This window comes from Saccopteryx leptura, chromosome 9 (genome assembly GCF_036850995.1).
Source record: "Saccopteryx leptura isolate mSacLep1 chromosome 9, mSacLep1_pri_phased_curated, whole genome shotgun sequence".
Lineage (NCBI taxonomy): Eukaryota > Metazoa > Chordata > Mammalia > Chiroptera > Emballonuridae > Saccopteryx > Saccopteryx leptura.
In genome coordinates, this window is record NC_089511.1 from 19,937,603 (window position 1) to 19,961,807 (window position 24,205).

General features: G+C 37.5%; 1 protein-coding gene across 6 annotated transcripts in view; it reads left to right on the forward strand.

The window, feature by feature from the left end:
• NFAT5 (nuclear factor of activated T cells 5) overlaps nt 1–24,205 on the forward strand; it is a 118,199-nt gene that overhangs the window by 84,850 nt on the left and 9,144 nt on the right. For 4 of the 6 annotated variants that reach the window (XM_066348121.1, XM_066348123.1, XM_066348125.1 and 1 more), the window contains 5 exons: nt 12,881–13,015; nt 13,141–13,193; nt 15,129–15,261; nt 20,261–20,344; nt 23,593–23,741. In XM_066348121.1, the coding sequence (XP_066204218.1) occupies nt 12,881–13,015; nt 13,141–13,193; nt 15,129–15,261; nt 20,261–20,344; nt 23,593–23,741 (554 nt within the window). The remainder of the gene's footprint in view (nt 1–12,880; nt 13,016–13,140; nt 13,194–15,128; nt 15,262–20,260; nt 20,345–23,592; nt 23,742–24,205) is intronic. The other 2 variants (XM_066348122.1, XM_066348124.1) reach the window with 1 other exon arrangement.

The window sequence follows — 24,205 nt, forward strand, 5'->3', positions numbered from 1 at the left end:
TTGGGGGAAAAATGTGTCTTATGGAGCGAAAAATACGGTATCTCTATCTCCTTTGGAGGTTGTATCTGAGGTGGATGGGAAAGCATTAAGAAGCAACAGCATACAGTGGAAGGTATATCCAGCTAATAAAAATTATCAAGATTTGAACTTTGACTATATGCTGGGGATTTTCTGAACCACTTTACAGACATTATATCACTTAACCCTCATCATCACATGATGTATGGATTCCATTCCACAGGTGATGAAGCTGAGACTTAGATTAAATTACTTCCTCAAGATCACATGCTTAGTGAATAGTAAGATGAGAATTCTAAGCCTGTGCTTTTTTTTAACCACTATGACATTTTGCCACCACGATCACTTAAATTGCAGTGCTGAAATACCAAGTTTGAACAATTAATTTCATTGTAGTCATAGCCTCTGGATGGTTATGACTATAGTTATAGTATAAAATTCTGTTTAGAGAACTGTTTCTTCTACCTAAGAGATTTATGTTGTGTAATTTAGATTTTTTTGACCTTAGAAAGTGGATCTAAAATATTTATTTATTTATATAAAAGAGGAAGGGATAGAAACCGAGACAGAAAGAGAAATATTAATATGTTGTTCCACCTATTTCTACCATCGTGGGTTTGTAGAACCCTCACAAGGTGATCCATCAAACCCACAACCTTGGCATTTTGGAATGACACTCTAACCAACTGAGCACCCAGCCAGGGCTGAAAGTAGATGTAAATTTATATTAGGGGATTTTACTTGAATACTGACATTATTCCTTCCATTTCCTTTTATAGATGTCATTTATTTTGTAGGATATATATTTTTGTACCTTTAGTTGACTTAGAGAAACTGAATTAGGTAAACATGGGCAGTATTTTATTTTATAGAAAGGAGTACCTTTTGCACTATACTTCCCATGTCTCTTTTAGAAGAGGAAGTATTAGAATAATAATCTTCAAATAAGTTTGCATGATAAAGAGCTGTCATATTTCCTGCTTTCTCTATTTTCATGAAATTTCATAAAGACTGATTTTTTTCTTCAAACATTGTATAACTCTTAAAATATAATTTCTATGAATATCAATTGATCTAATCATTTAGGCAGAAGTCTAAACCTTTTGATCTTTATACTCCTCTTAATGGGTTAATGATTTGATTTTTTGTTTGTTTGTTTGTTTGTTTTACAGAGACAGAGGGAGAGTCAGAGAGAGGGATAAATAGGGACAGACAGACAGGAACGGAGAGATGAGAAGCACCAATCATTAGTTTTTCACTGTGTGTTGCAACACCTTAGTTGTTCATTGACTGCTTTCTCATATGTGCCTTGACCACAGGCCTTCAGCAGACCAAGTAACCCCTTGCTTGAGCCAGCGACCTTGGCTCAAACCAGATGAGCCCGCGCTCAAGGTGGCGACCTCGGGGTCTCAAACCTGGGTCCTCCGCATCCCAGTCTGATGCTCTATCCACTGCGCCACCGCCTGGTCAGGCTGATTTGATTTTTAAAAAATCTACCATTCTATTTAATGAATGTCATAATTCTGTGTTCAAAATGTAATTTTATTTGACCAATCGAGGTTTTCATTAAATATACTACCCAAAGGTATGTAGGTTGCCCTGACAATCTTGCTTTATGGTTTAACTAGCAACAAAATGAAATATTTAAATTTGTTATTTTTAATTATTTGTGCTTAAATGTTAAACATAGATGAGCAGGAAAGAATATTAATTAATATTTCCACAGTAATACCTAATCTCTGTATTGTATCTGTGTTTTGTAAAGTACTTTCATGTATGTTGAGGTCTTAAGAAGTTAATAAATGTTCCCTTTGTAATTGGAGTTAGACACATAAGAGTTAGAATAATTGAGAAGAAAAGACCAACTTTTTACTACTGATAAAACTGACAGAAAAAAAGACTGGCTTCTTCATAAAGCCATCCACCTAGTCAGAGCAGTCCTCAGTATTTGCAGCAAACAGTCTAAAACCTATGCTTTCTGCAGGTAGGCAGATGCAGAAGAGGGAGGAAAGAGGACTGGGCTAATCATGACCAAGCCCAGCTTCTAACTCCTTACTATGTAGTTACATCATTTCTCTCTAGCGGCCATTGCTCTAATGGAGTTTCCCACTATAATTATACTACATTATCCCATTTTATCCTGACAATAACTTTGTATTGTTAATAGAATAGGAATCATTAGTTTCACTTTTTATAAAACAAGAAAGGGAAGAAGAAATCTTGTTTGTTCAAGATAGGTTATGGCAGATGAAAGAGACATCTGATTTTATTTGCCCATTGTTTGAAGGTAGTATCTTCTACAGAACGTAGGATTTTATTTTGATCAGCTATAACATAATAGTAGATATACTTTTTAGATTGTATAGTTTATAATTTATAATTCATTAGCAGGGTATTGGCATATAGGCATTTAATTGATTATTTTAAATTTATATGCAATGAGTTTCATGCTGTCTCATAGAAATTTCATTTTTCTTTGATAATAGTTTACTGAGTTATAATTCACATGCCATATAATTCAGCCTTTTAAGGTATAAAATTATGTGGTTTTTATTATATTCACTAAGTTGTATAACCATCACTATTATCTATAGTAATTTTAGAATGTTTTTATCACCACCTCAAAAAGAAACCCTGTACCTATTAGCTGTCACTCTCCATTCTGTCACCCCAGTTCTTGGCAACCACTATACTAATTTCTCTCTATAGTTCTGACTATTCTGAACATTTCATATAAATGAAATCATACAATATGTGGCCATTTTGTCTGGCTTCACTTAGCGTGATATTTTCAAGATCCATCAACATTGTATAACATATCAGTACTTCATTTTTATAGCTGTGTGGTATTCCATTGTTTAGTATACCACATTTTGTTACCACATTTTGTTTCTTCATTAAGTGCTTGATATTTTTTTCCCCACTTTTTGGCTATTATGCTGCTGTGAACATATGTGTACAAGTTTTTGTGTGAACCTATGTTTTTAATTCTCTTGGATATACACCCCTTGGAGTAGAATTGCTGGATCATATAGTAGTTCATTTTTTGACATTTTTCTGAAATCCATCTTATGATTCATAGAAAAGTTTTCTTTAACCATTATTTTTCTATCCTTCTCTCCCTGTCTTAACATCACTTTTCAGAAAATATTGAAAGGAACTGAGTTCTTTTGATCAGTTTCATTTGACCATGTTGTCTCTGTTCCTCAAAAATTTTATTTGACCTACTTTTAAAAACAATGTGGTATATTACTAAAATATTTCATATTTGTGGGATCAGTCAGCAAATTTTGGCAGGCAGTAAAATTGTTCGGGTGACCGCTTTTTAATTAGGTGTGCTGTTGAGGCTACAGTTTAGTTCAGGGGTCCCTAAGCTACGGCCCACTGAGGCCATTTATCCAGCCCCCGCCATACTTCCAGAAGGGGCACCTCTTTCATTGGTGGTCAGTGAGAGGAGCACATTGACCATCTCATTAGCCTAAAGCAGGCCCATAGTTCCTATTGAAATACTGGTCAGTTTGTTGATTTAAATTTACTGGTTCTTCATTTTAAATATTGTATTTGTTCCCGTTTTGGTTTTTTACTTTAAAATAAGGTATGTGCAGTGTGCATAGGGATTTATTTGTTCATAATTTTTTTTATAGTCTGGCCCTCCAATGGTCTGAGGGACAGTGAACTGGCCCCCTGTGTAAAAAGTTTGGGGACCCCTGGTTTACTTCTTAGAAACAGTATAGTGTTCTAACAAAATAGTGCCTTGTTGACATTCAGTCAGTCATTCAGTATAAATGTGGTACTTCTCAATCCTGGTTATATTTTAAAGACCCTCTTACAGCATTAAAAAAAAAAAAAGGACATGCCACTTAATCTCCAAAAGTAGGTCTTAAGAATCTTTTGGGAAAGCTTCATAGTTAACTTAATGGATGGTTACAAGGTGCCCAACTCTGAAAGAAAAGACATGAAAGCTTACAGAGCATACAAGTCTAGCAGGCTAGGGTAAAAACAAACTCCCTACTATATTATAAAATGGTAGTAAGGCATGGCTAAGGTACAATGGAGATGTAGAAAAGAAGAACATTTAATTCTGACTGCTTGGAGGTGGTAAGATTTGTCCTATGTCCTAACAGATAAATAGAGGTTACCCCAGCAGGGTGGGGTTTAGATGAAGGCCATTCTGGGTAGAAGAAACAGTGTATAAATATACTCAATGAAAGAATATGTCTCTTTTAAGGGAATTAAAAAGAGTTTGATGTGATTGGAACAAAAAGATATCAGTGAACAGGTGGTAAGATTTGAGTCTAGTAGAGCCAGGCAGGAGCTCTTTCATAAAGAGACTTGTGTGTTGGGCTAAAGAATTGGAATTTGGCCCTCGTTGAATGGCTCAGTGGATAAAGCATCAACCACCAGTCAGAGCACATACAAGAAGCAATCAATGAGTACACAACTAAATGGAACAAGTAAGTGAAACAACAAGTTGATGCTTCTCTCTCAATAGGAAAAAAAAAGGAATTTGATTTTGATCTTGACCACTTTAGGGAGTCTGAGGTTTGAACTTAGGCTTTGGAGTGGAGTATGTGAGGGAAGAGAAAAGGGAAACATATACATACAGTGTGTTCGTAAAGTCATGGTGCACTTTTGACCAGTCATAGGAAAGCAACAAAAGATGATAGAAATGTGAAATAAAAGGAGAACCTTCCCAGTTTCTGTAGGATGATGTGGCAGCATGTGCGCATGCGCAGATGATGACGTAACACTGTATATAGCGGAGCAGCCCACGGCCATGCCAGTCAAGATGTGGATGATACAGAGGAAAGTTCAGTGTGTTCTGTGGCTCGCTAAATTCGAATCCGTGACCAAAGTGCAACGTGAATATTGGCGCATTTATAATGAAGCGCCACCACATAGGAATAACATCACTCAGGATAAGCAGTTGAAGGAAACCGGCAGTTTGGTGGAGAAACCCCGTTCTGGTAGACTCATCAGTCAGTGATGAGTCTGTAGAGGCTATACGGGATAGCTACCTAAGGAGCCCTAAAAAATCTATGCATGAGCCCACATCGAACTGCACTGAATAGGTATGAAACTGGGAGACTTTTCTTTTTATTTGGTGCAGATTTCACATTTCTATCGTCTTTTGTTGCTTTCCTGTGACCGGTCAAAAATGCACCATGACTTTACAGACACACTGTATATAATACATAGTGAAACAAAGAATCCCCCAAAATACTTTTATTTCAAGAAAAATTTTTTAAATGTCTGTTCCATTATAGGTTTCTGATTTGTGTTTATTTCCATAAATATAACCATTTTGGCCAGTTTGAGCAGTTGTAGTAGAATGAGCAGTGAAAAGGAAATAGGTTAGTAGGAAAGGTTAGAATTGGAATGGGAGGTAGAAGGAAACAGGAAGATGAGAGGGAGGTAGAAAAGAAAGAGGGGCCAAAAGGTGATAGAGGTGGAAGGGAGGGGAGGAAACAGATACTTGATAGTTCATCTAGAGACACTCAATGGAAAAATGGCCTAATGCCAGAATATACGTTGTGCCTTGTGACCTTCTGCTTCTGCTTGTTGGTTTAATAGTGGTCATTGTCTGTCTTTTTTGTTTATTTTAAAGAGGATGGAAGAATCATCCCTATTTATGTTCTTGACATCTTTAGGTTTCTCCAGACAATAAAGTTATGTATGTATTTTGTTTTGATAATTGTTTGTATTATTTACTATACTATATCAAATTAAGAATATGAATCTTCAGCCTGACCAGGGAATTGTGCAGTGGGTAGAGCATCGGACTGGGATGTGGAGGACCCAGGTTCAAAACCCCGAGGTCACCAGCTTGAGCCCAAGGTCGCTGGCTTGAACAAGGGGTCACTCGGTCTGCTTTAGCACCCCCCCCCCATCAAGGCACATATGAGAAAGCAATCAATGAACAACTAAGGTGCCACAACAAAGAATTGATGCTTCTCATCTCTCTCCCTTCCTGTTTGTCCCTATCTATCCCTCTCTATGACTCTGCCTCTGTTAAAAAAAAAAAATCTTTATACTTTTATACATTTTTGGTACTCACCCTCCTGTAGTAATTTTTTGTTACAGTTTATGTTCAGTATCATTTTTTTTATTAGTTTCAGGTATGCAGCGCAGTGGTCAGGTCAGAGACAGTCATACAATTTACATAGTGCTACTTCTGATATTGCCAATAGCCTCTTGGCACCATACATAGTTATTACAATATTATTGACTATATTCCCCACGTTATACTTTACATGCCTATAATTATTTTGTAACTACAAATTTGTACCTCTTAATCCCTTCACCTTTTTCACCCAGCTTCCTAAACTCCCTCCCTTTTGGCAGTCATCAGTTTGTTCTTTGCATCTATAAGTCAGTTTCAATTTTGTTTGTTCATTTATTTTGTTGTTTAGATTTCACATGTGAGTAAAATCGCATGGTATTTGTCTTTCTCTGATGGACTTTTTTATGGCTGAGTAAGTGTGTGTATGTGTATCGCCACTTTTTTTTTTTTTTAGGTTAGAGGTGGGGAGATAGGCAGACTCCCACATGTGTCCCAACCAGGATCCACCTGGAAACCTTGTCTGGGCCAATGCAAGTACTGAGCAATTTTTAGCACCTGAGGCTGCCATGCTCGGACCAACCGAGCTCTCCTTAGTGCCTGGGGCCATGCTTGAACAAATCGAGCCACTGGCTGCAGGAGGGGGAGAGAGTGGAGGATAGAAGCAGATTGTTGCTTCTCTTGTGTGCCCTGATTGGGAATCGAACCTGGGATGTCCATAGGCCAGACTGATGCTCTATCCACTGAGCCACCAGTTTGGGCCCCACCACTTTTTTATCTACTTATCTATTGATGTGCACTTTGGTTGCTTCTATACCTTGGTTATTGTAAATAATGCTGCAGTGAACATAGCATTGCATATGTTCTTTTTCTTTTTTTCTTTTTTTTTTACAGAGACAGAGTCAGAGAAAGGGATAGATAGGGACAGACAGACAGTTTTTCATTGCAACACCTTAATTCATTGATTGCTTTTTCATATGTGCCTTGACCATGGGCCTTCAGCAGACCAAGTAACCCCTTGCTCGAGCCAGTGACCTTGGGTCCAAGCTAGTGAGCTTTTGCTCAAACCAGATGAGCCCGCGCTCAAGCTGGCGACCTCGGGGTCTCGAACCTGGGTCCTCAGCATCCCAGTCCAATGCTCTATACACTGCGCCACTGCCTGGTCAGGCCATATGTTCTTTTAATTAGTGTTTTGAGTTTCTTTTTATATATACCAAGAAGTAGAATTGCTGAATCATAAGGTTGTTTCACTTTTAATTTTTTCAAGGAATCTTCATACTGTTTTCCATAGTGGCTGCACCAATCTGCATTCCCACCAACAGTGCATGAGGCTTCCCTTTTCTCCATATTCTCACCAGCACTTGTTATTTCTTGATTTATTGATGATAGCCATTCTGACAGGTGTGATGTGATATCTTATTGTAGTTTTAATTTGCATTTCTCTAATGATTAGTGACATTGAGTATCTTTTCATATGTGTATTGGCCATCTGTATGTCTTCTTTGGAGAAGTGTCTGTTCAGATCCTCTGCCCACTTTTCTTTATTTTTTATTTTATTTTATTCTTTTATTTCTCCAAAGCTAGAAGTGGAGAGGCAGTCGGACAGACTCCCGCATACGTCCGACCGGGCCACCCGGCATGCCCAACAGGGGGTGATGCTCTGCCCATCTGGGTGTTGCTCTGTTGCAGCTGGAGCCATTCTAGCGCCTAAGGTGGAGGGCATGGAGCCATCCTTAGCGCCCAGACCAACTTTGCTCCAATGGAGCCTCGGCTGAGGGAGGGGAAGAGAGAGAGAGGAAGGAGGGGGAAAGGATGGAGAAGCAGATGGGCACATCTCCTATGTGTCCTGACTGGAAATTGAACCCAGTACTTTCCACACGCTGAGCCGACGCTGTACTGCTGAGCCAACCGGCCAGGGCCTCCTCTGCCCACTTTTTAATTGGATTGTTGTTTTTTTATGTTGACTTGTATGAATTCTATATAAACTTTGGATATTAACTTATTAGATATATCATTGGCAAATATTCTTCTTCTATTTAGTAGGTTGTCTTTTCATTTTCTTGATGATTTACTTTGCTGTGCAGAAACTTTTTAGGTTGATGTAGTCCCATTTGTTTATTTCTTTTTGTTTCCATTGCTTGAAGACTGTAGTAGTTTGTTTTTTGTTGTTGTTTTTTATTTTGTATTTTTCTGAATTGAGAAGCGAGGAGGCAAACAGAAAGACTCCTGCATGCACCTGATCAGGATCCACCCAGCATGCCCACCAGGGGGCGATGCTCTGCCCATCTAGGCATTGGTCCATTGCAACTGGAGCCATTCTAGCACCTGAGGCTGAGGCCATGGAGCCGTTCTCAGCGTCTGGGACAACTTTACTCCTATGGAGCCTAGGCTGCGGGAAGGGAAGAGAGAGACAGAGAGAAAGGAGAAGGGGGAAGGGTGGAGAAGCAGATGGGCACTTCTCCTGTGTGCCCTGGCCAGGGATCGAACCCGGGATATCCACATGCTGGGCTGACACTCTACCACTGAGCAAACCAGCCAGGGCCCTGTAGTAGTTTTTTAATACAGCAAAATTAACCATAGCTTTCTTCAATGATGAATATTAAATTTTATCTTTTTATTTTTTTAGATTTTATCTTTTAATGCTTATTGCAGTAAATATGACTGAATTTCATGTTTCTACTTCTTTTGTGTCTCACAACTTGAAGGAAAAAATGCATTGAGTAAACTTTTCTTCTCTTCACAAACATTAAAAAGCTTTACTAATTCTTTTGACAGGTTTAATATTTGCTTTGTTTTTCAGTGTACAAATATTTGTTAATATTTTCAGCTTTGTTTTGGAGACCACAATTTGAAAACACCTACAAACTAGCACTGTTTTTATAATACCAGAAAGGTGGCTAATGTCTTTGTGTTGTAACTTTTTAAGTAGTGTGATCACTTTCAAGAGTCAGCTTACTAATTACTTAAAGATAAAACTAAACGGTGAATACTGAAATAATATTGATTTTAGTCCTGTTTAATATGAATTCTGTCCTGTTAGATAACCATTAATTTTTTTAATAGAAAAGATCTTTTAAGGGCAAAAGTTTAAAGCTGAATTGTTTTGAGTAGTAATAGACTAGTTCTTTGTATAATGTAAATATTAATATATAGGAGATAAATGTACATTGTCTCTTCAGAGGGGCCTTATTTTGCTCTCTTAGGTCTTTAATACAGAAAAGGAAAATATGAGATAGGAAAAAAGTTTTTGATAATCATCAGTGAAGTGGAATTTCCACATAATATTTGAAAATGGGGGAAAGGTTATAGACTTTCCATTCATTTTGTTAATATAGTATATTCATATAATTTTACACCTCTTATTGTTTGCTAGTAAAAAAAAAGATTTACCATATTTTGAGTGTTCCTTAAAAACAGATATTTAGTTCCAGTGTTATTCTAAAAAGTTAAAAATTAGTTAATTTTTTCGTTTAGAAAGGTTATGTAATTGCTATTGTCTGACTAATGACTGTTTCCATTCTATTCATACATTAACCCTGTAGGTTCTTGACAATGCCTATGTATATATATATTCACAATTTCTTTAAACTCTCAGACATTGCTGAAAATGTTATTTGCCACTTAAATATTTAATACAGATCAGCTACTTACTTGTTTGTATCAATAAGTGAAGCTAAATGATACTGTAGTAACAAGCAACCAAAAAAATCTCAGTGGTTTAAAACAACAGTTTTACTTCTCCCTCACTTTATAATAACATTTGCTGCATTCTGAAAGCAGGTCCACTCTGTTCACTTTGGGATCTAGGCTGAAGAAGCTGCCCTTATCTGGGATATTGCTGTTTTTGTAGTGGAGGAAAAGTAGATGGTTGAACCATGTGAAACTCTTAAAATTTTTGTTTGGAATGGGCACATTACTTCAATTCACATTTCGTTATTCAGACGAGTCATGTGGTTAATCCTGATGTGAATGGAGCAAGAATTACAGCCTTTCCACTTCAGCAAGAGGGGCAGTAAATATTTTCACAGTAAAACCTTCCCACATTATATTCTTATAAAGATAAAATTAATTATTAAATATGTAAGTAAGAAGAAAACACTTAAACTAAATTAATGTCTCATTAATTTAGAAATTGATGAGTGCCCTAGCTGGGTAAATCACTTGGTTAGAGCATCATCCGCATATAATAAGGTTGTGGGTTCAATTCCCTGGTCAGAACACATAAGTGGAATAACAAATCAGTGTGTCTCTTTCTGTCTCTTTCTTCTTCCTCTTTCTCTCTAAAATCAATATAAAAATAAATAAATTTTTTTTTAGATGAGAGGAGGGAAGATAGTGAGGCAAACTCCTGCTTGCACCCCGACTGGGATCCACCCGGCAACCCTGTCTAGGGTCGATACTTGAGTACCGAGCTATTTTTAGTGCCTGAGGTGGATGTGCTCAGACCAACCAGCCTATCCTCAGGGCCTGGGCCATGCTCAGAAAGATCGAGCCACTGGCTGTGGAAGGTAAAGAGGGAGAGAAGGTGGAGCGGGAAGGGGAGAGAAGCAAATGGTTGCTTCTCCTATGTGCCCTGACTGAGAATTGAACCTGGATGTCCATACACTAGCCATTGCCCTATGCACTGAGCCACTGGCCAGGGCCTAATTTTTTAAATAAAATAGAAGTTGATATGTTATACAATCCATATATAAATTTACCCTTGTAGTAAGGGTTTACTAAAACAACAAATGGTTTAATTTCTTTAACCACTATTCTTTAACTCTAATAAATTTAATTGAAAATCATGTAACTGGCTATGTCAAAGTGCTTTAACCTTAAGGGGAACAGATATTTGAGAAGTTAAAAGGTATTTACTTACATATGCCAGTATTTCAAAAAGTATTCTGGTAGAAAACTAGTCCTTAGGTGTCAAGAAGGAAGAATGTTGCTGGAGTCACATATGTTGAGGACACTGTATACTATACCTACTTCCTGGATATTTAATGAACATCAGAATATGAAATTCTTAGAGAAATATTTTTGTTCATTTAGCTGTACTTAACCCAGTATTTCCCTGATTTCCTTGACTTCGAAACCTGATTTGCTAAGCAATACCTACTAAATTTTTTTTTTTCCTTTTTTTTTTGTGGCAGAGACAGAGAGAATCAGAGATAGGGACAGACAGACAGGAAGAGAAGAGAGATGAGAAACATCAATTCTTCATTACAGTTCCTTAGTTGTTCATTGATTGATTTCTCATGTGCCTTGATGGGGGGGGGGGGGGGCTACAGCAGACCGAGTGACCCTGTGCTTGAGCCAGCGTCCTTGGGCTCAAGCTGATGAGCCTTGCTCAAACCAGATGAGCTTGCGCTCAAGCTGGCGACCTTAGGGTCTTGAACCTGGGTCCTCCACATCCCAGTCCGATGCTCTATCCACTGTGCCACTGCCTGGTCAGGCAATACCTACTAAATTTTCTTAAGGAAATTTTGGCATAAGAAGGTTGGTAAGCTTATTGCAATTTGTTCATTAGATCTGTCTCTTCAGTGTTTGTCAACCTCTTTGTTTGTTAGTTTGTAATAGAAAATCAAGTGCATTTACCTATTTAACTTCAGGGTATCTCAGTTCAGGGAAATTTCCTGGTAGAATTATTCTGAATTGGATGCAGTCTGATCAGGCACTCTTTTAGTATGGATCCTCTTCTGACTCCCGAGTCTAGGTCCTTAAAGGAGCCCCAGTACCGTCCAGAGGCACTCATTGCCTCAGAAGTATTGTAATGGCATAGCATAGCTGATATTTTAAGATTAGGATTCTGAGACAAGTCTGTTTTTATTTTTATTTCTTTTTAATTTTTTATAGAATTTATTGGGGTGACATTGGTTAATAAAAATATACTGGTTTCAGGTGTATAGTTCTACATATAATACATCATTTGTATATTATATTACAAGCATGTTTTAAAATTGAAGTTGTAAAAAATACAATTAAGACAAACATGACTGAGTTCTTTTTTTTTTTCTTTGAGAGAGAGAGAGATGGAGAGACAGACAGGAAGGGAGAGAGAGGTGAAGCATCAATTTGTAGTTGCAGCATCTTAGTTGTTCATTGATTGCTTTCTCATATGTGCCTTGACCAGGGGGCTCCAGCCAAGCCAGAGACCCCTTGCTCAAGCCAGCGACCTTGGGCTTCAAGCCAGCATCTGTGGGTCAAATCTATGTTCTGAGCCCATGCTCAAGCTGGCTACCTCAGGATTTTGAACCTGGGTCCTTATCGTTCCAGGCCAATGTTCTATCCACTGCGTCACTGCCTGGTCAGGTGTATTTTTTTTTAAGATTTTATTGATTTTTTTCAAAGAGAAGAGTGGGAGGGGATAGGGTGGTGGAGAAGTAGTTGCTTCACTCTAACTGTTCATTGGTTGCTTGTCATAAATGCCTTGACCAGGCAAGCCCAGGTTTCAAACTGGTGACTTCAGCATTCCAGGTCGGCACTCTGTCCACTGCGCCACCACAGGCGAGGCTGACCAAGTTTATATTTTAAAACCTTTTTTATTCCTGTTATGAGAAAAAAAAAGATGACATAAAGTAAAACCTCATTTTAGATATCAATCCATTTCTATAAAATCTTACAAGTGTTATTAAAATTAATATGGACTTTTCTGTTTATTCTGTTCTCTGTTGGGGTAAAAGTTAAGTTGTAAAATTAAGGACGTCAAATTTACAGGTCAACAAAGACAACTTACAGAACTAGATAATTGAGGTTTGGTTTTAGATAAGAAGTGTTGGTTGGTAGTTCTTTTTAGAGGATGCTTATGTATTCCCACAGCTCAGCCGGCAGGAGTGCCAGAAATCTTGAAGAAAAGCTTGCATAGCTGTTCAGTGAAAGGAGAGGAAGAAGTATTTTTAATTGGCAAGAACTTTCTGAAAGGAACTAAAGTGATTTTCCAAGAAAATGTTTCTGGTAAGTAGACACAATACTGGTACAGAGATTATTGCATGTTTCGCTCTGTTATAAAGATAATAATCATAGCAACAAAGTAAAAACCTTTCAGAATTTTAATAAGTCACTGTTTTTATTTCAATCAGATGAAAACTCTTGGAAGTCAGAAGCTGAAATCGACATGGAATTATTTCATCAGGTATACGTCTTTTTATATTTTGATTGTTTATTTGCTGAGAAATTGAGTTTTGTCTTGAATTTCCCTGAATCAACAGATTGTTTTTTATGTGGGATAGATATAAATTATGTAAAGTTTCTTTCTTGAGTTTTTTTTAACTGAAATTGAACTATTCAACTAATGCTAGGAGTGATACAGTTCCCTCTATTTTTAAAAGTTTAAGAGCCCTAGCAAATTGGTATTGCTAATTAATGAAACATTTCTTTCCTAATACTTACTTGCTCTAGGGATTTGAATTACCTTAACCTACTATTGGTCAAATAAAAGGAAAATTTATTTATTACCTGCTATGTGCCGGTTGTTTTATGTTTGTTAGTTACCTTTTTGCATTTAGAAGCACGATTTGTTACATTAAAAGAGTTTATTTGTAGGCCTTCGCTAGGTATTGTTTCTTAGATAACGAAGAAAAAGAGCTTTAAGCAAGAATAAAAAACTGACTTAAGAATTAGTATGTAGATCAAATAGAAGCAAATTCAGATGTTAAGACTAGCAGAAGTAAAGGACAAATTTATATATAAATCAGATAGAAGATATACAGAACAGTAGTATGTTTAGATGTAGATCACAGAGAACAGAGGAGCAGGAACATACTGATGTGTAAAATACTCAAAGCCTAAAATTTAGCATAAAATGCTGATAGGAATAGAAAAGAGCACATGAAAGCAAACAGAGATAGAAGAAGTAAAGAAATTGAGAATCAATATCCAATTTATCAAAAAGTTTATAATTCCTTTGTGTATTATTTTTATTCCTTTGTGTTTTAAGAAAAATCTTAGATACAAATTAAGTGCTCAGAGATTAAAACCTTGACCTTGGCCTTGTTTGTCACATGTTCTATTCAACTGAGTCAGCTAACTATAGTCTAAGTAAAAAATGTCATCAAATTCATTTTACCCTCAATTGTCATCATTGGCCTCCTGCGTGTCATATCCTCAGACAAAAAAACATAATTACCATCCCCTGATGGTCCTTCCCATTACTATAGTGTACCAGGGAAGAAGAGAATGAGTCTGATGTGGTTCACAGTATCTTCCAAGAAGATGTAGTACCCTTAAATAAGTGCTGGTTTGGGTAAACTGAACCCAGTTTGGCTAAATGAGAATTAAGTGATTAGGAAGTAGTGAACTGCCTTGTAAAGTACGTACATCTCAATTAACATTGTACAGAACATGTGCTTGGTGGGCACATTTTTTCCCCTCAAAATTGATTCATTCTTTTATTCAACAAATATATTTATGTGTATTTTTGTTAGGTTCTTAACAGGATAGATAGAGTGAGGAACAAAACATCCCAGTTTCCTATTGAACTTATATTCTTAAGGTTGGAGAGAGACAAAAAATAAGCAAATAGTCATAGTAATTTCAGGTGGTGATAAGTGCTGTTGTAGAAATAAAAACAAGATTATGTGATGAGAATGGGGAGGAATGCTACTTTTAGAAGGACAGAGAGGCTTCTTAGAGGAGATAACATTTGAATAAGACCTGAGAATGGGTAAGGAACTAGCCATTTGAAGAGGTAAAGGAAGACTCTTCCAGTGGGAGAGAGCAGCAGGTTATAAAGGCTCTGGATAAAGAGGAATTCAGTGTGCTAAAAGAATGGATTGAGACATTCATCGGTCATCAAGGCTAGGGTATAAATAATCTGGGGAGAATGGGAGTGAGATAAAGTTGTCAGAGCAGGAACCTTGTAAGCCATGGTAAAATACTTGGATTTTATCTTAAAAAGAAGTTTTAAAATTAATATCCTGATGCCTGTGAACCTGAACTTTAAAATACATTTTTCTAGTCATATTTTTAAACTTTATAACTAATAGGAAATGTACTTAAATATTTTTATTTCAAAATTTTGATTTAATTATTGCTTCTTTTCTGACTCTTGTAATTTTCTTTCAACTAGAATCATCTCATTGTGAAAGTTCCCCCATATCATGACCAACATATAACTAGGCCAGTATCAGTGGGAATATATGTAGTGACCAATGCTGGAAGATCTCATGATGTTCAGCCATTCACTTACACTCCAGACCCAGGTATGTCAAAATAAAAAATTCTGAACTAAAATGAATTAGTTTCTAATACTTTGTAAAGAAATGAAGAAGACCAGCCAACTAAAAAGAAAAGTTCTATGCTCAAATAATAAAAGAAAAGCTAGGAATGCTCCGAAATCAGACTCTCCAGAGTTATCATACAGGTTACTCTTTAGTAAGAATTTCCATTCATTGAGCACCTCTAATGTGAAGAAAAGTGAAAGTGACAACTTTGGGAAACTGCTAATAGTCTAGCTGGCTTGCAGGATGCATTTTAGGAGAGGTGAGAGACAAAAATCACAAATACAGTCCTATGCCTGTAACATTTTCTAATCTGTGTAATTAAAAATATCAAAGACTGTTGGTGAAGAAATATTTTAATAAATTAGGCAAAATAGATGCTTTAGAAACCAGAGCAATAAGAGCAACAGAAATGTTAAAAGTTTAGAAGATCTTTAGATCTTCTGGGTAAGAAGTATGAGCTGTTTGCCTGAATTCGTTTAGTTGCCTGAAGAAGAGAAGCCTTTTCCTGGCAGAAGTAGGGAGAACATTTTGGAAATGGAAGCTTTTCACATGTTGCATTGACCTAGACTTGATTTCCGCCTGGCTTACCATCGGTGCAGTTCATTTCAGGTTCAGGTATTTTCAGGATTAGCAGTTCTGTATCTGTAAATTTATTGATTCTGTATCTGCTATTTCCAAATAGTTCAGAATTCAGTGAGGTACAAGGTAAAAAAAGGTGTCAGGGAAAGAATACTCTGGCAACAGAAAGGAATGGAAACAGTAGTCAGGACAGTTATAACTAGTCTTGATAAATTCCTTTCTATCCCTTAATGTTTCCGTTTCTTTTTCTTTTAAATCATGTCTGAATTTCACAACATTGGTTCTTTTATGTTGCTACAAAATTATGCACAGTACAGAACTAATGAAATCCTCTAATTATTTGTCTCACAATAAAAGATCATAGCTAGACATTTCAGACAGAAAAGGACAAGTTTAGAAATAATTTACTGGCTTCCACAAAAATAAGGCCAAGAAAAGTGGCTTATATTCAAAGACCAAATATTTTATTGTTTTCTCTCTAGGAAGGCCTCAAAAATCCAAGAAAGTTTGATTTAAAACTAATGGTAGTGGCCCTGGCCAGTTGACTCAGTGGTAGAGCGTCGGCCCGTGCAGGAGTCCCGGGTTCGATTCCTGGCCAGGGCACACAGGAGAAGCGCCCATCTGCTTCTCCACCCCTCCCCCTCTCCTTCCTTTCTGTCTCTCTCTTCCCCTCCCGCAGCCAAGGCTCCATTGGAGCAAAGTTGGCCCAGGCGCTGAGGATGGCTCTGTGGCCTCTGCCTCAGGCGCTAGAATGGCTCTGGTTGCAACAGAGCGACGCCCCAGATGGGCAGAGCATCGCCCCCTAGTGGGCATGCCGGGTGGATCCTGGTCGGGTGCATGCGGGAGTCTGACTGCCTCCCCGTTTCCAACTTCAGAAAAAATACAAAAAATAAAATAAATAAAACTAATGGTAGTTAAAGTATTTAATAACTGCTAGCTACTAAATACTGACATTGAATATTTTGTACAAGGAGGAGCTTGCTTGTGAGGGGAGAAAGATGGCATAATTAACCACAAAAAAACTTTTTTCCTAAGGAGTTTCTGTTTTGTGTAGGACGGGAGCAGGGAAGTAAGTGTATGTGTATGTCAGGGAATAGCTTTAAAGTTTCTGCTATCCTGAAAATCTGAGGTTTTGTTGCTATTTGGTTTATTAATTGTAAAGAACTTCAGTACTTGGAGGTGCTTAGCATCAGCACTAAAAATCCTTATTTCTTAGTGATATGTTAACTATTAGAAAATTTCCTTTGATAAATTGCTAAGTAAAACAGCTTATAAGTCTTTTGCTTTAAAGCCTATACTAATTGGCTAGATTTGATCACGTTTAGGCTTTTATTAATATGTGTTTATTCTGTTGTGTTCCTCCCTCATATTTTATTTATCATAGATAGCATTCACTCTCAGAAGCTCTTAATTGAATAAATATATAGCATGCAGACTTTATATTGAGATCTAATATTCAATTTCTACCTTCCCATGCTGTCACTTTTTTGTATTTCATTTTCAGTTGTACATGAGAGAGAGAATATAATTAATTTTAAGAAAACTTGGTTATAGAAATTTGTACTGTCTCATTATGATGATAAACTAGTTGTTATTGTGATTCATCTAGTTAAGCATTTAAATATTCAATGATGAACATTGGTAACAGCTTAAACTAGGACCACCCTAATATTTGCAAGTCAGAGTAGAAATGGCAACCTTTATACCATTTGTCTAAATATTTAAAAGTTATACATAAAACTAACAAATCATTAAATAAAATATATCCTGTCCTCTTAATTTGATAAAGATAACTTCATAACAGCCTGGGAGACCAGATATGAATTTAGATCTCCAGACTGTTTAGAGTTCCAGCCTGGAGCATGGCAGCATGAGAAAAGAGGGCCCCTCTCCTGCCCTGCTCCTCTTCCCACTCTGGGCTCTATCGTATACCTGGAGGGCCTTGATACACCGACCAGTGCTTCCAAGCTCTGTCCATGCTGTAAGTCTAGACTGCACACATAGAGTAGTTGTGCAGAGAATTTTGGAATCACAGGTATATGATCTAAAAGTAGAATTGGGGCAAGGGCTCAGGTGAACATAAACTGAGTCTGTACAGTCTGGCAGTCACAAGCCCCTCTACAGCTCTTTTTGTGTGTGTGTGTGAAAGAGAGAGGGACAGACAGGAAAGGAGAGAGATGAGAAGGATCAAATCTTTGTTGCAGCACCTTAGTTGTTCATTGATTGCTTTCTCATATGTGCCTTGACCAGGTGGCTACAGCAGAGCGAGTGACCCCTTGCTCAAGCCAGCGACCTTGGGCTTCAAGTCAGGAACCTTTGGGTCATGTCTATAATCCCATGTTCAAGCCAGCAACCCTATGCTCAAGCTGGTGAGCCCATGCTCAAATCGAATGAGCCCACACTCAAGCCGGCGACCTCGGGGTTTCAAACCTGGGTCCTCTAGTGTCCCACTCTGACACACTATCCACTGTGCCACTGCCTGGTCAGGCAAGTCCTCTGGCTCTTTACTGCCAAAAATACATCGCATGTGCCTACTCTCAGGCATTTAGATACTTTGCAGTCATAAAATCTTTGTTTCATTGCCAGTCATTGAAGCTTAGCTTAATCATTAGAGCACCTTTATTTTATTTTTTTCTTTAACCTATTAAGACACAGAAATCATATTAGGTATTTTTTGCAGTGACTCTCCAGCAGTGATTTCTTTTAAGAAATGTGGGATATAAAACCCAATTTTTCTGTTGCTCTAAAGTAAAATGACTAAAACCTCATATAAAAGTAGAAATTTATCACCCTCACTGAATAGCTCGGTTGGTTATAGCAGTGGTCTCCAACCCCTGGGCCATGGACCCGTACCGGTCCATAGGCCATTTGGTACCGGTCCGCAGAGAAAGAATAAATAACTTACATTATTTCCGTTTTATTTATATTTAAGTCTGAACGATATTTTATTTTAAAAAAATGACCAGATTCCCTCTGTTACATCCGTCTAAGACTCACTCTTGATGCTTGTCTCAGTCACGTGATACATTTATCCTTCCCACCCTAAAGGCCGGTCCATGAAAATATTTTCTGACATTAAACCAGTCCATGGCCCAAAAGAGGTTGGGGACCACTGGGTTAGAGCATTGTCCCAAAGTGCAGAGGTTGCTGGCTCTATCCCTGGTCAGGACACATACAGGAACAGATCTATGTTTCTGTCTCTCTCTTTCTCTTGCTAAAATTGATAAATAACAATTTTTTTAAAAGTAGAAATGGCCTGACCTATGGTGGTGCAGTGGATAAAGTGTTGACCTGGAATGCTGAGGTAGCCAGTTTGAAACCCTGGAGTTGCTCAAGACATATATGAGAGTTGATGCTTCCTGCTCCTCCCCCCCTTCTTTTTCTCTCTTTCTCCTCTAAAATGGATAAAGTCTTAAAAAAATAAAATATTTTAAAAAGTGGAAATGTATCTGTATATTGCATTGTATGTTCATCTCCCCAAGCCAAGTCTTCACCATCTGTTCCCCCTCTACCCTCTTTCACCTCCTGTACCCATCTCCCTCCTGTAATCTCCACAAGAAGAAGGATTGTTTTAAGTTGCTGTTGTTTTTGTTTTGATAAATAAGCATATGCTTCTGCCCAATTAGAGATTGGTGAATTTTAGAGCATAGACTGGTAATTACAAAAACTCAACCCAACTTAGAATTCCTGCTAAACAAATAATTTAATGATATTTTTTTGTGAGAAAACAGATCCATTAACCCTTCGAGTAGTACAAACATTCATGTACATCCTTGTGCCTCCTGACTATCCAGAGTACAGTCAATTTATTTTTTAAATGTGTAAGGCAACATTAAAAACAGGAAAATGTATGATCTTCTTGTTTTCATAAATTGGTTATCAAACAAACATGATTTTAAGTTAATAAAACTGTAACTGGGCCTGACCAGGCGGTGGCGCAGTGGATAGAGCATCGGACTGGGACACGGAGGACCCAGGTTCAAAACCCAGAGGTCATCAGCTTGTGTGCAGGCTCATCTGGTTTGAGCAAGGCTCACCAGCTTGAGCCCAAGGTTGCTGGCTTGAGCAAGGGGTCACTCACTCTGCTGTAGCCCCCTCCCCCCAGGTCAAGGCACATATTAGAAAGCAATCAATGAACAACTAAGGTGCCACAACAAAGAATTGATGCTTCTCATCTCTCTCCCTTCCTGTCTGTCCCTACCTGCCCCTCTCTCCGTCTCTCTGTCACAAAAAATAAAAACAAAGAAAAAATACTGTAACTGGAACTAATTTCATTTTTGAAAAAAAAAATTACTCCCGGGGGTCAGCAAGCATGAAAAAATCTACTACTCAAATTAAGAAATTTAAAAATACACATTTTGCTAAGATGAAAAAGTTTAAATACTTTTTTTTTTAATAGCAGCAGCTGGTACTTTGAATGTTAATGTGAAGAAAGAAATATCTAGTCCAGCAAGACCTTGCTCTTTTGAAGAGGCCATGAAAGGTACCAATTTGATTCTTCTAAAAAATTATGAATGGGTGATCCTGTATTTTTCTCTAACAAATTTTACTGTTTTGTTTTCTCTTAATATTTGGAACACTTAACTGGGTGTCTTCCATACTGTAAAGTAAACATTTGTTTAGCTTTACTGAATGCAGAGACTTGTATCCCAACTTGATATTTCCCTTCATTCCCTGTATAAACTTTTTTTAACATGTTGGAGTGAAGGAGTTTTTGTTTTGTTTTCCATTCTCTAATATTAAAAATCTTAAAACTATATATAAAGCACAATAATATACATCAAAAATAGTCTATAAAGCTTTTTGCTTCTGATATGATTAGTACTTGACATTAAGACTGAAGAGAACAAATTATGAATTATCAGCATTTGAAAAAGTTGCTTTAGGTTCTTTCTTCTGACATCTTTATCTTACTCCTCTGCCAATCCCAGGAGGCAATGAAGATCAGGATGTTATAATGTAGTAGATTTCTTTTCTTAGCAGATTTCTAATCAACTATGATACTCAATGATACTTTCGTGCCAATTACATAATGGCCATTGATTTAGTCCTATAATTCTAGCTTTTACATTAATTTTCGAACATGAAATTCATGAGTTAAATCAAATTAAATTATAAAATTAAAAATACTTACATTTTGGCCCTGGCTGGTTGGCTCAGCAGTTGAGCGTTGGCCCGGCGTTTGGAAGTCCCAGGTTTGATTCCCAGCCAGAGCACACAGTAGAAGTGCCCATCTGCTTCTCCACCCCTCCCCTCTCCTTCCTCTCTGTCTCTTTCTTCCCCTCCCACAGCCAAGGCTCCATTGGAGCAAAGTTGACCCAGGCACTGAGGATGGCTCCATGGCCTCTGCCTCAGGCGCTAGAATGGCTCCAGCTACAAGAAAGCAACACCCCCCTGGTGGGCATGCCGGGTGGATCCCGGTCAGCCTCATGCGGGAGTCTGTCTGACTGCTTCTCTGCTTCTAACTCTGGAAAAATAAAAAAAACTTAAAAAGCCTTACATTTTTGGCCCTGACTGGGTAGTTCAGTTAGTGTCGTCTCAATACACCAACGTTGCAGGTTTGATCCCCAGTCAGGGCACATACAAGAGTCAACCAATGAATACATAAGTAAGTGGAACAACAAATTGATGTTGCTCTCTTTCTCTCCCTCTCTTTGTCTCTCTTTCAAAATCAATTAAAAATACATTTTTTAAGGGGAATAATATGTTTTATCAAATACAGTGACTTATTTTCTACTGTCAGTAGTAAAATTTAGCATTCACATGCATAATGTGTTCAATATATTAATAGCTTGCCATTATAATTTCTGACCATGAACACTTTCCAGAGCAGATTAGTGAGAAATTATGTACTGGTTAGTAAACTGACAAGATTATCTGATTCAGCTACAAGAAAATTTATAAATCTGTGCTATGGATAACCATAGCTGATGTATGTTGGACATAATAATAAGTGCTAGGCAATATGCCACACTCTTACTGGCATTATTTTATTTAATCTTCCACACTATGAGGTAGGTAATTTAGTCTCATTTCATATGAGAAAACCAATTTTCCAGAGAGGTTAAATAATTTGCCCAAAGTCATAGCTAGGATTAAAAAGTATAGGGAAGCCTGACCAGGTGGTGGCACAGTGGATAGAGCGTCCGACTGGGATGTGGAGGACCAGGTTCGAGACCCCGAGGTTGCCAGCTTGAGTGCGGGCTCACCTGGTTTGAGCAAAGCTCACCAGCTTGGACCCAAGGTCGCTGGCTTGAGCAAGGGGTCACTCGGTCTACTGAAGGCCTGCGGTCAAGGCACATATGAGAAAGCAATCAATGAACAACTAAGGTGTCACAACGAAAAACTGATGATTGATGCTTCTCATCTCTTCATTCCTGTCTGTCTGTCTGTCCCTATCTATCCCTCTCTCTGTCTCTCTCTGTCTCTATAAAAAAAAAGTATAAGGTAAGCTTCGGTGTATAAAGTAACACCTCTAAGCAAAAATAATTTAAGCCATGTTCATTAGATAAATAATACCATAATTAATTAATCATTAAAGATAGTCCAGAAAATTTTGGTCTTTCTTTTCCAACTTTATTCTTTTATATTTTTTATTAAATTCATTGGTGCTCCCTTCATAAAGTATTGGCTGATTTAGAACACTAATTCAATGTAAACTTTTTCATACAAGATTATGAATTGAAGATTGAATGGTTTTAAACACTATGTTTAATTTTTAGTAACAAAACAACTGAAATTATGATAAAAATATCAAGATATAAAATTGAGTACTCAGCTATCTTATCAATTTAAAAGTTTTATTTTTTTAACTTTTTAAAAAAATTATTTTAGCAAGAGAGGAAAAGAAAGAGAGAGAGAAACATTGAACTATTCCTGTATGTGCTGGGATCAAACCGGCAATCTCTGTGCTTCAGGATGATGCTCTAACCAACTGAGCTATCCGGCCAGAGCGTCATTTATTTTTATAAATATGATATTAATCCTGTGATCTTTAAAGTGTTTTGATTTTATACTGTCAGGCAGCTATATGCTAAAATGAATTGTAATTGAGTAGCTTTAAGCTCATGGAGATTTCCAAATTGTATCCTATAGTATATCTTGGTTATGTTGAGGAGTGAAATTCAAGGCCCCTTAGAAGTGTCCTGGGAGGTATAGCTTGATAACAGAATTGCTTAGGCTCATTGATATTTAACCCACAGTCTCAGGCTCATACCAGGAGTCCTCAAGCCAATGCTGCTTTAAAAAGGGAGGGCAAATTTTGATATACCAGTTTTGTATCTCATGCTACATAACATCAAAAAATAGACATTTAGCCTGACCAGGCGGTGGCGCAATGGATAGAGCGTTGGACTGGGATGTGGAAGACCCAGGTTCAAGACCCCAAGGTCACCAACTTGAGCATGGGCTTATCTGGTTTGAGCAAAGTTCACCAGCTTGGACCCAAGGTCGCCAGCTTGAGCAAGGAGTTCCTCAGTCTGCTGAAGGCCCATATGAGGAAGCAATCAATGAATAACTAAGGTGCCTCAACGAAGAATTGATGCTTCTCATCTCTCTTTGTTCCTGTCTGTCTGTCCCTATCTTATCCCTCTCTCTGACTCTCTCTCTGTCCCTGTAAAAAAAACAACAAAAAATAGACATTTACATCAGAGCTAATAGTCATCACACTGTAGAATGTAATAGTTGACGACTTTAATGATTTTGAACTTCTTTTTTCTTGTGTGTGTGCAGCAATGAAAACTACTGGATGTAACTTAGATAAGGTAAATATCCTTCCTAGCGCTCTGATCCCTCCACTCATATCAAGTAGTATGATTAAGAGTGAAGATGTTACACCAATGGAGGTAACCGCAGAAAAAAGACCTTCCCCTATTTTTAAGGTAAGCCACATTGATTAGTGTCCCATGTCTTAACCTCAAATATAAAAATTGCCTTTTATATTTTAAGTGGCTTGATATTTTTCTCCTGTTTATGCTTTTCACTTTTTCTGTTTCTTTCACGTTTGTTTCTCTTTGGATGCACTTAATGAATTTTGCTTTTCAGAGTAAATGCTGTTATAGTCCAATAAAATAGCCTGCAGAGTGACTTCCAGTAATCATTTTTGACAAGGGAGGAATTAATACGTTAGCTTGACCTATAGGATGGAGGGTATAGATAGTACTGGTTTAGCATTTTCAAAATTAGAAACATTTTTATTTCCTTTTCTTTCTGACTCTTTTCCTATAACTTCCTTTCCCTTTTTCACTTGTTTCCCCCTATAATGTTACCAGTAAATCATAGAATGGAGATTTTTTTAACTTGCTATTAATTCATGAACCATAGAATTAATAGTCATACTGTCCTA